At 39.1% G+C, this 12707-nt stretch overlaps 1 protein-coding gene across 1 annotated transcript; it reads left to right on the top strand.

Moving 5' to 3' along the window:
* Window positions 1-10222: 10222 nt before the first annotated feature.
* LOC133737112 (GDSL esterase/lipase 1-like) lies at window positions 10223-11103 on the top strand. Its single transcript, XM_062164734.1, has 3 exons — window positions 10223-10487; window positions 10576-10691; window positions 10888-11103. Exons 1-3 carry the CDS (start codon window positions 10223-10225, stop codon window positions 11101-11103), a joined length of 597 nt encoding a protein of 198 aa, XP_062020718.1.
* Window positions 11104-12707: the final 1604 nt, after the last annotated feature.

Here is a 12707-nt window from a genome sequence, read left to right on the forward strand (position 1 = left end):
ATTATTAACCGAAGTATATGGTGCTGAGGACGGGGATGTCCAAAGCGCGACGGTTATAGTGTTAACCGAAGTATTTTTGCCGTTGCTTGACCCTAGGCCAAGGTGTCAGAGGTAACGAGGCAGTTAGAGCTCTAACGTGTTATTGGGATGGACCAGAGTGGTGTTATGTGGGTTGGGTGTTTGCAGGACCAGTGTGGTGTATTGTGATTTGAGGATTGTGAAAATGTATTCCTTGTGGTTTTCCATGAGTGGTTTGATGTCTCTTTGCAGACGTAATACTGTTGAATTTTACTTGAATTGTAATTTAATAAATCAACAGTTCTTTCTTGTTTACTCATACTGGCTGTAAAAAGCTTACCGGGTTTTGTGTTGTTGCAACTCCCGGTACACTATTCAAATTGTGTAGCGGGTAATCCTACAGGACAGGAGAACCAGGACGGTGATCGTGCGGTTAGAGCAATGGTTATAGTTTTACAGCAATTGTAATAGTGAGGCGAGTTAAGCTCATTTGAGCCTTACAATTTGATTTGGTGGGAGTGTGCTGTAATAAATAACTTGAGGATTTGGGTTATTGTAAATTTGAGAGTTGTGAAGTGTGGTTGTTTGTGAGAAAAAAATTCAGGATGTTAGTTGTAATTTGTTATTATTCATGTTTCGGATTTGAATTGATTATTCAAAATTCGGGGCGTGACAATTATAGTCTATGTTGTATCCAAGTGCCCAGTCCAGTAGTGTTTAACGTTCTCGAATAGCCAGAACTACTTGTCAAGCAACTGCGGTTTCTGTGTTTCTGAACATGGAACTAGCCGGCCAAAATTCCAATAGTAAAAAACAGTAACATTATAATTTAGCTTCTCAAGCCAAGAAGCAAGCAATAAGAACAATATGAGATTTCAATTCTTTTCCCATCATATTTTTACGGTTTGTACATTCTCTGTTTATATTCCTCTTTAATATTGTATATCCAAGATGTCTCGCAAGGTCAACGTATTACAGTACTAGGATTAAGTTATTTGAAGAGACATCTTTTGAATCTGCTAGAAGTTTTCTTATTTTCCTTTTTCGAAGTTTCTTTGAATATTTCTTTAGAAGTAGCTCAATCTTGCCAGTAAAGATTGCTTGAATCTCGCTTGAGTTCCTGTTTTTCACTTGTAATTTAACGCATGTTCTGTATATACAAAAATGTAGGCCTGAATTCCAATGAATGACCTTTCCCGATGCATGTTACATTTAAAAAAAAAAAAAAAGAGTTTTCAGTTTAATAATGGGAATATATTTGCCAACGAAAATTCGTTTTTAGAATTCTTTATACGACTAATTCTCCATGCCAAAATCCTTTAGCCGACGAAATTTCATTGGTAGAAGTATAATCATATATAGGAGATTTTTGCCGACAGAAATCCATTATACTGGACATGCATATGTTTGTGTAACATTCTAATCCGGCCACAAAAAGAAATGAAGAAGAAAGAGAGGCTGCAGCCAAGAGCTTCGAATTTAGACTCCTAAGCAGCGTTCAAGGCGTCTAGCTACTTAAAGGAAAGGCTCTTTGCATCAGTCATAAGTGGAAGCATGAAATGATGAAGACATGAACCTTTTATATTTCTCAATTAATCATTTACGTTGGCAGATTTTGTTTTTTTGTTTAAGAAAGCAAGGTCAGGACCAGCTCCTTGTCCTACCTTGAAGATTTATTAGATGAAAAACAAGTATTACATAAGGCTGGAGGACCAAACCAAGCCAAGCCTTTGAGAAGAACAAAGAAAACAATACAAAACTGAGCACACTAATAGGCTGGAACGTTCCAGAAAATTCCACACTAAGGATCATTTACGTTGGCAGTTAATAATATTGTTATTCAAAATTGAGATAATTTTCATTAAATCCATAACTTGTCTGATTTTGCAACGTGGGGATTGCAATAAAAAAAATATAAACGTTATCAAACTAATGGAATACTGGCCCTCTGAAGTACTGCATGCTAAATGTAGAGACTTATTACTCCTCCATCAATTTATTATGATATAATTATTAATAGAAACACAACTGAAACAGAGCGGGAGGTCCGAAGGTAAATGATTTTGATTTTGATTGTTTTTTTTTTTTTTGGTCGTAATGATACAAATACAAAGAAACAGAGACAAATTAAGCTCAAAAGAACAAAACAAACAGCAGACAAAACATGAAACTAGCTAACAGAAGAACCCAGCAACTGAACAGAATCAAGGGGGAGGACCTGCAGCATCAAAAAGGAGAATGCGCATTAGGGAGGGAGGGGGATTGGAAGACCAATCTTCCGGGTACACCCTGTGCGAAGCCATAGAAGCTGCATAGTCTGCAGCAGCATTAGCTTTTCTACTGGTCCAAAGCCAGTTTACACGGTTGAAGAGAGAACCTCGAGCTCGAATCCTTAACACAAGGTGCGAAGCAGTCCAATCAAACGCCAACAGAGGATTTAAAAGAGTAGAAATCAAAGCCAAACAGTCCGATTCCAGCTGAAAAGAAGAAAGAGACATGGAAGAGGCTAGGCTGAGACCAAGCTAAAGAGCCGAGGCTTCTGCAGAGCAGAATCACTTTTTGACAGACCTCCTATGAAGGAACCATTTGAGTCACGAGCAATGGCTGATATACCACATCGAAGAGAAGAGTCAGAAGACAAGTCCCAAGCCGCATCGGTATTTATCTTGAAAGATCCAGGAGGAGGAGCTTTCCAGTGGGTTACTTGAGAAGAAGTTGAATGATGTTGCAGATTGCGATGAGGAGACAAATTGGGAGGGATCATTAGCAGGGACGGAACCAGAAAATTAAATTGAGGGGGGCTAAATCTTAGGTTGCCAAGTTCTTCCTCAAGTTTTTTTTTATTTCATGCTAAGCAGTTTTATGTCAGAAATATCAATCAACTTTGGAGACCTATATTTCTCACCTCAGGAGAGCATTGATAGAATTGTAAGGAAGATTGAAGAAGATGATCAAAAACCCAGAAAAGAGAGAGAGCTTCATATATTGATGCAGAAAAATACAACCTTGCACACCATATATTAGGTACTCCGTAAATGCAGCAAAGGCTTGAGAAGCAACAGAAATAGGGTCCGGAGGGACGTGTTTAAAAACACAATTGCATCTAGCCTTCCATATGTACCAGAATAAGAAGGGAACATGAGAGCTAAAGTGAGCATCTGCACTAAAAGTCTGATAATCAAGAATAGTCAGCAATCAATGATCAAAAGTCGTAATTGTCTGCACACTAACTCGATAAGACAGAGGACGAGCAAACCAAAGATTGTAGAACCCAGGGGCACAGAAGCAAAGCATGTTCTGAGCGTTCCGGATGAGAGTTACAGATAGGACACAGAGGAGAAGCAGCCAAATGTCTTCGATGACGATTAAAGTTTGTAGCCAGAGCATTGGAAACAGCCTGCCAGAGAAAGAATTTAACTCTGGGTGGGGCATGAACCTTCCATAACCAGAATCAGATCTTCTTATCAATACAGTGAGATTGGTGGGGATGAGCTGTGAGCGAGGAAGAAGATTACGAACTAAGAAAGTGAAAGCCTGATTTCACTGTATAGTCACCCGTAGTAGAATCCGACCAGATGAGGAGGTCACTCTGTATGTTGAGAAGAACCAAAAGGAGTGTCTTGGATGGCAGTAATATTAGCAGCATGAGGAAGAAGAGGAATGATGGAGGCCGAATTCCAGGTTTGAGAGTCTCTATCTATGAGCGTGGAGACTGTTGTAAATGGGGCAGAAACCGGGCATATGGCCATGAAGGTTAAAGGATGGGTACCTTGGGATCCAGTTGTTGCGCCAGAGGTCTAGGGTTTGATTGTTACTCATTCAATATTGTTTTCAATAATAAAGCACAACAACTTTGGAACTGTTGTAGTATATATGACTCATCATGTTGTATATATGAGTCATAGTATAAATGTCTATATCATGTAATAAGTACTTGAGTGTATACATAGGTACTTGAGTGTATGAAGACTTGTGTGACATGCTTTATACCAAGAGGCAACAAGCATGGCAGATTTCATCATTGAAAGACAAGTATGCAGCTGCAACCATGATGAAGATTGTTATCATTTTGGTTTTCTCTTTGAGCATTCACACTACAATGTTTTCCTATAAATACCCTATTGTATGAGATGAATAAATACACATGAATTCTCATTCTCTCTGAATCGAAACTCTCTCTCTCTCTCTGTCAATTTTGATTGTCCTTAAACACGTTATCAGCACGAAGTTGCTCTAGAATTAGAATCGAAAATTGACAAGAGTAGAGTTCATCATCAATCGAAGTCATTTTTCCAAAACTACAAAAAACCTCCAAAACCTATCTCATATCAAAGCCATTGATCCCAGAAGCCCAGAACCGGCCTCAGAATCGCCGGAACCGGCCCAGATCAACCTGCTTGCACGCCAAGAAACGTCCTTTTCGGGACATCTAATCAAAATCATTTTTTCTTCAAAGTTGTTAATCTCTGTCTCTTATATCTTATCTCCAAATTTCAGCCCTGTTGGAGCTGTTTTGAGACCTGTATAACATTTGAAGTGCGATCTGTTCAGAAGCAAATTTGCTCCGAATTTCAACAAGTAAGTTTTAAAGATTAAAGTTCCTGTTTTGAGTTTGTATTCCTTTTTCTCTTCTTTTCAGGGACTTGTAATCAAAAAGCGGAATTATAGAAATTCACGCTAAACGAACTAAGAGCATTCGTAATCTATGAACTAAGAGTGTTCATAATATTCGGACTAAGAGCGTCCGCAAGTATCAATTTATCAACTAAAAGCAGAATCGTGGAGATTCACGCTAAACGAACTAAGAGCGTTCGTAATCAATGAACTAAGAGTGTTCATAATAATCGGACTAAGAGCGTCCACAAAACATCAATTTATGGACTTAAAGCGAAATCGTGGGGATTCACGCTAAACGAACTAAGAGTGCTCGTAAATCAATGAACTAAGAGTGTTCATAATATTCGGACTAAGAGCGTCCGCAAACATCATTGTTTGGTCTAAATCCAAATATTCTTGGAAATTGATTTTTTGGTAGCATAGCTCGGAAATCTTATTATTTTAGTTTTCGTGGAAGTTTAAACTCCGAAACTAATATATCTTCTCTTCTTATTTTTCAGGATGTCGAATGAACCTAGACTCGACTTTCCAATGCTTGACTCAACAGGCTCGGAATACCATGGCTGGTTAACCGACGGTGAGAACCATCTCACTGCGAGTGGGATATTGCCCATAATCCAGGCACCTGACCAGGGCCTTGTGTTCCAACGAACACCCACAAAGCATGCTCAAGCACTTATCTTGATGCGACGCCACATGGATAAATCTCTCAGATTAGAGTACATGTCGATCAAGGATGCAAGAGACCTATGGGTAGCGCTAGAAGAGCGCTTTGGCAATATCCACAACGATGTGGATCAATTGAGCATTGGTTCAAGCAATGCCATGCAAGTACCCAACTAGCTGCAAGCTACAAGGAGTATAGGCAATTAAGAGAGCAAGAAACCAATCTTGCTGAAGATGAAGATATAAATCTTGTTGAAGATGAAGATATCAATCTTGCTGAAGATGAAGATGGTGAAGATATCACTCTCACCACTGAGGACTTCAAAGCTGCAGATAAAGAGCACGAGGATGCCGCAGACTTTGATTAGAATAGTCCTTTCTATTTTCCAATAATGGCAAATGTGCCTTAGTCAAATGACAATTGTATTAAAACTCTTTCTCATGTGGCGCATCCAATGTAGTATGATGTCTAGGAAAGTAATTGAGATCGGGGTACTTAAGCGAGCCTCGCTCCACCAACATCTCTCTACTTTCCTGGTCATATTTCATTGGAGTTACCAAACGGATTGAGTAAACTACAATTTGTCTAAAAATTTGATTCTATTATGGAATAGACTTTGGGAAAACTTTGATGTAATCATTGGTTATTTTCCTTATTAATAAAGTGTCACATTATTATTCAATGTCATGGACATGTGTTAAATTCCGAACTTTATTATTTGAAAGGTATAAGAGCCAATGGTTTTCATGTGGAAACACATTGTGAGAATGGACAAGAATTCCTTTGCATTACCTCTAATGACTACGGACATAAACGAGTATTAGAAAAACTTATGTGTCGCTCTAGTGGGTTGTACGCAGCCACTATTCAAGTCATTGAATCAAACCATGTCATAAGAGATGACTTATGGGATTCTGACACATATATAGGCTTTGGCAAGAACGTTTGAGATATCCAGGTTGTGATATGATGCTCCGTATATTAAAAACTTCACACGGACATCCATTCTTCACAACGAAAAGAAGTACGAACCAAAGATTGGTCCAAAGAGTTACTTCTAAAAGATATCATTTGTTTTGCAAAGCTTGCTATTTAGCAAAAATAGGATTGAGACCATCCTATACAAAGGACACTAAAGAAAATATACCATTCTTGCAAAGAATCCAAGGTGATATTTGTGGACCTATTCAACCAACTTGCGGACGTTTAAATATCTCATGATGTTGGTTGACATGCAAACACACTAATCACGTGTTGTGCCATTGTCCATCTATAAAAGCTGCTTATGCTATACTCATAGCACATATAATATGACAACGGGCTCACTCCCCGGATCATCCTATTTAGTCAATTGGATTTTGACTATGCTAGTGAGTATACATCGAAGATTTTCGATGGTTATTGCAAAGGGAGTGATGTTGGACATCACATTCCCATATACACACCTAAATGGTCTCGTGGAAATAACTACGATGGTAGTTCAGACATTGGCGATGCGCACCAATCTCTTTATATCCGCTTGGGGTGATGCAATATCGCATACAACTATGCTAATTCCTCTATGACCTACCGCCACTCAATGTATCCCTACGTTACAGCTAGTGACTGGGTACAAATATTTTGTACTTACGCACATTCGAGTGAGTCATTTATGTGCCAATGTGAGCCATTTATGTGCCAATTGCGCCGCCACAGCGCCTATGGTAGGTCCTTAAAAACAAGTGCGCAACTTAGTTGGAATTGAGATTCCAACAATCGTCCGCCACTTAATGCCCTTGCAAGGCGATCTCCTTACCGTCTGATTTACGGATGTCACTTTGATGAGACAGTCTTCCCGTCGTTAGGGGGAGATAAGAACACGAATGTTCAGCAGGAACGACAGGAATTGTCTTGGTCTGTCCCCACTATGTCTCATCTCGATCCCTATTAAAGTGACGAGATCACACACATTTGCTGCACAAATGCCTGCAAGGAAGGACGTCCCTATAAGAGGACGTAGCGCCACCCTACACAGAGGTAGGCAAGGCGCCAACGTCATAGAAAGTGGCACTCTGGCGTTACAGGCCATGGCCCCAGCTAGGATGCGTGGGAAGCCCGTGGATTCGAAGGATATTTTGGCATCCTTAGATCATCGACACTCAAAGATCCGTCTCATGAGTATCTTCTGGATTATGGTTATCGTTGGGGGACGCCTCAACGTCAGAACCTATTCCTGAGAATATAGAGCTCTATGAAAATTACACTAGTGTACATGAGACGTGGAATAGAAACTCCATCATAATTGATGATGTAGTTGCGCATTCTGTTGCGCATAAGTTTGTTGAGACCGATGATATCGAACCACGCTCTGTTGAAGCATGAATACCAACGTAGAGAAATTTGGCCTAAATGAAAAGATGCGATCCAGGTTAAGTAAGATTCTCTAACGAAGAGGAAGGTCGTTCAGCCAGTGATGCCAACACCTTCTTACATAAAACCTATTGACTAATGGGTCTTCGTTAGAAAGCGTGTTGAGAAAAAGAGATGGCAATCTCGCCTTATGGCGCAAGGCTTCTCACAAAACGCCCTGGAATTGACTACGATGAGACATATTCTCTCGTAATGGTTGTCATTGCACTCCACTACCCTGTCAGTTTGGTAGTTTCCAAATAACTGAACATGCAGCTTATAAATATGGTCATTACGTATCTCTATGGGGATCTAGATATGGAATATACATGAAAGTTCATAGTGAAACTTTAGTTACCCAAATCAAGTGGCTCTAGACCACGGAGCGCGTTTGCAATAGAGTTGAAACGCTCGCTAAAAGTGACTACTTGATTGGGAAGGGATATGCCCGCGCGTTTCCATAACAAGTTTCGGATTCTATCGCGGTTTTCATGTTAGACATGATCTTCATTAGAAGCCCTTAAAGAGTTAAGGGAAACCGCTGAACACTTGAAATCCGAGTTTGAGATGAAGGATTTTGGGGGAACACGATTATGCCTCAGTTTGGAACTTGAGCACCGTGTTGATAGATGCTTAGGCATTTTGACAAAGGCCAAGCCTTCAAGCACCCCATGATCGTTCGTAGTCTTGATCCTAAAAAGGATCATCTTCGTCTGAAGGATGATCAGACAAAGATGTGCAAGAGGCAGAAGTGCGAATAAGCGCATTATTGTACTTAACTCAATGCACAAGACTGGACATCTCGTTTTGACATAAACTTGTTAGCTAAAAGGTATAGCTCTGCGCCAACGCGACGCCATTGGATTGGTGTAAAAGATATCTTTCGATACTTGAGATGTACGATCGATATGGGCTTATTCTATCCCTAGAAAGAAATGATGGAATCAGACCCATCACACACCAGAAACGCCGCCAAACGCTGGCCTGCGTTTTCTATCCCTACCCCAAAATGACATAAGTGTCTTTGGAAGGTTTTGCTGATATTTGGTATCTGTTGACCCATACAAAGGCCTTCCCAGACTGGTAAAGTGTTCACCATGGGTAAGACCGCGATATCTTGAAGGTCTATAGAATAGACCTTAGTCGCTATATCTTCGAACAATGCAGAGATTATTGCTCTTCACGAAGTAGTTCGTGAATGTATATGGACTGGATCCATAGTTACGCATGTTCGAACAGTTGTGGTTTGAAGTCTACCACAGATGAGCCTACAAGCATTTAAGATAATGCTGCTTATTTTTGAAAACAAATGAAGCAAGGCTGCATCAAAAGCGACAACATCAAGCATAAAATCAGCAATAACAGACTCTCCTCAAAGATCAATCAGAGGGGGAGATGTCTACATATATGGTCTCAAAACGTGAAGAGTGTGTTGTGCTCTTTTTCCCTTTCGACCGAGGTTATTTTTGTCCCACAGGGTTTTTATTACTCGGCAAGGTTTTTAAAGAGGCAACGAGATAAGCACCACGTTTGGGAGACACAAAGGAGATGTTGAAATCAGGGGGAGTATCCAGAAGCATACCCACTTGACCATCGTGTACTCTTTTTTGTCTTTCGTCCAGGGTTATTTTGTCCCACTGGGTTTTGTTACCTGGCAAGGTTTTAACGAGGCACATCTTTAACATGGTCACCCCACTTATACTACATCCTGAAGATGTTTTGATTCAACATATATGCTTTTGCTCATCTTTTCCCTTCGACCACGGGTTTTTCCCACTGGGTTTACCGGGCAAGGTTTTGTTGTAGCAACTCTATTGCATCCCTCTCGTAGACATATTACCTACTTATGATGCTGATAACAAGACTCCACTTATCTCCGAAACTGTGATATTACTACTCCACACTCATGCGCGTTGTGCTCTTTTTCTCCTTCGACCAAGGTTGTTTTTTCCCACAGGGTTTTATTACTTGGCAAGGTTTTTAACGAGGCAACTTCGAAGCGCACAGCCTAGACAATACTATTGACATGAAATATCCAAGGGGGAGTGTTGTAGTATATATGACTCATCATGTTGTATATATGAGTCATAGTATAAATGTCTATATCATGTAATAAGTACTTGAGTGTATACATAGGTACTTGAGTGTATGAAGACTTGTGTGACATGCTTTATACCAAGAGGCAACAAGCATGGCAGATTTCATCATTGAAAGACAAGTATGCAGCTGCAACCATGATGAAGATTGTTATCATTTTGGTTTTCTCTTTGAGCATTCACACTACAATGTTTTCCTATAAATACCCTATTGTATGAGATGAATAAATACACATGAATTCTCATTCTCTCTGAATCGAAACTCTCTCTCTCTCTCTGTCAATTTTGATTGTCCTTAAACAGGAACAAAGTATACCATATATTTAATGTTTATTGGAGTTCTTTACCTCGCGTCCGTTTACTACAGAATATCTATAAATAGTTAGCAAACCAAGGAGATTTTAACATACGACAGAAAGTAATTTAATCACCATACATGGCAAATTTAAGGTTTTGTTATATTTCTGAATTGTCCTTCTATGCTAGCATTGTTATTCCAAGCAATTGCCTTGCTCACTTTTCTCTTCAAAAGGAGCCCACACCTTTGTTTGTGTTTGGGGATTCACCATTTGATGCCGGAAAAAATAACTACTTCAACACTACCAAGACTGCTCAGGCCAACTACTGGCCATATGGAGAAACTTATTTCGGGTATCCCACCGGGAGATACACCGATGGGCGTCAAATTCTAGACTTCATCCGTAACATATGCCGTAACTAAAATGTGCTGTTTTTCTTAACATAGTCTATTATTGTAAGGTGACAACCAGTTAAAATTGATTATTGCAGTTGACAAATTTGCCATTGATTCTATCATCTTTACAACCCCGTTTAATTACTATGTTTATGGAGTGAACTCTACACCTGGGGGAGCTGGTGCTCTAAATGAAACTCATCAGGGCTTGGTTTGTGATTCTAAAAATTTGGTAGGAGTTTTATTATTTAGGCTAAGGTATTTGTATGGTTGCTTCATCCAAGTTGCATTACTCTTATGGCATACTTGTACTTATGTACCCTTTTTTTTTTTTTATCCCATACCTTAACTATACTTATCCCCCAGTGAAAAGGATCATATTAATTTTTCTTTCATTTTCATCCCAGGTGATAGACCTTCAAACTCAGCTTAGTTATTGCAAAAATGTAGAAAAGCAGTTGAGGCACAAACTAGGCCATGCACAAGCCAAGACATTGCTTTCTAGTGCTGTCTACCTTTTCAGTATCGGAAGCAATGATTACTTCACCCTTCTGCAATTTAACATCAGCAAGGAATTCTCATACTCGGAAGAAGAATTCATAGGGATGGTGTTGGCAACATAACACATGTGGTCAAAGTAATTTCCCATTACCCCCCAATTCTTTGTTCTTTAAATAAAATAGCACAAGTGGTCAAAGTAATTCCATTTGTTCTCTCTTTTTTTTCTTCTTTAAAAAAAAAATTTATTTCCAAGGTGGTTATGTTATCATTTTATGTGTTTTAAATTGGCAGGAAATATACAAGAAGGAAAGAAATTTGGGTTACTAAGCTTGGGACCAATTGGTTGTCATCCAGCTTTGTTAGTATTTCAGCCAGGAAAAATAGGAACTTGCATGGAAGAACTCACAGAAATGGCACAAATACACAATAAGGCAATTTTGAAAGTCCTCCATGCGCTAGAGATCACTGAAAGGATTCAGATATTAGTACTTTGACTTCTATACTTCCATGAGTGAAAAATTGAATAACCCACCAAAATACGGTACAGACAACATTTGGATCATCTATTGTTTTGCTCCAGACTAAACTAAGTTGTTTTATATATTAATGTTCTTTCTGTGACTCAAACCTTTGAAGGTTTCAAGGAACCGAAGAAGGTATGCTGTGGAAGTGGTCCATACAGAGCCGTTAACTGTGGAGGAAAGGGGCCAGAGATCGAAAGAGTATGACCTATGTGACAATCCTATTGACTATGTGTTCTTCGATGGCGGTCTTTCTACAGAAAGAACTAACCAGCAATTTTCCCAGCTAATGTGGAGTGGAAATCCAATGTCACATGGCCTTCCAATGTTCAAGAACTATTTGCAACTTTTTAGGCAAAATATGTGTGTTCGACACTAAGTTCTTGAGATAAGGAAAACCTGTAGGACTCGATTAGTCATTATCTATGTTTCCTCAATAAACGAGTTTGTCATTCCTTAGCTTTCGGAAATAAGTTGAATTCAAATAAGCATGCATGCTTAGTGTTTTAAGCATAAATAAAACTGAAGAGAGGCAACATTATGTATGTACATATCCACATTGCCAGTGAATAAATTTCATTTTTTGTGTATATAAGTTCAGTTATGGTATCCAAAAAAGTGATTCACGTATCATTTTTCTATGCACAAATAGGCATATCCATATTGAAAGTGAATCAGTTTCATAGTTGTGTGTAAGTTCAGTTATGTACGAATCCTTTTTGTAATTCCATATAACACCCTCAGATGCACAAGATATAGAAATTCGAACAAAAGAAATTCACTGCGTTCCAGGTAGCTTCTGCTAGGTTTATTGATCAAATATAATGAATAGATTACAAAATAACCCTAGTTCAATCAACTCAACCTGCTTCTCCAATTCAACTTCATATAGATGCAGAAAAATATGGAAAAGGAGAGAAAAGGGTCAACGAAGATATATTTATAACATTCCACTGTGATCATCAACACTGAAATGTAAATTTCTACTCTGCTGTCCATTTGTATATATGTTTCACTAACAACATGAAGCAGGTCCAGACAAAAAAAAAAGGGGGAACATTTACCAGCAGAAGCACTAGAACAAGTGCCAGAACGTCTAAATTAAGAGGGTGATACACCATCGCCTGAATTACTACTGCTCACAATTAGGAGTCTCCTCACCAAGACCCTGTTGCACTAATCCATAATACAAAATACCATAGTTG

This window comes from Rosa rugosa, chromosome 3 (genome assembly GCF_958449725.1).
Source record: "Rosa rugosa chromosome 3, drRosRugo1.1, whole genome shotgun sequence".
Lineage (NCBI taxonomy): Eukaryota > Viridiplantae > Streptophyta > Magnoliopsida > Rosales > Rosaceae > Rosa > Rosa rugosa.

What these genes read in the sequence shown, in the direction of transcription:
- LOC133737112 (XM_062164734.1), top strand. Translation starts at nt 10,223, where the DNA reads ATGGCAAATTTAAGGTTTTGTTATATTTCTGAATTGTCCTTCTATGCT. An exon ending in TCAAATTCTAGACTTCATCC is followed by an intron (nt 10,488 to 10,575) that starts GTAACATATGCC and finishes TGATTATTGCAG; the next exon opens with TTGACAAATTTGCCATTGAT. An exon ending in ATGAAACTCATCAGGGCTTG is followed by an intron (nt 10,692 to 10,887) that starts GTTTGTGATTCT and finishes TTTTCATCCCAG; the next exon opens with GTGATAGACCTTCAAACTCA.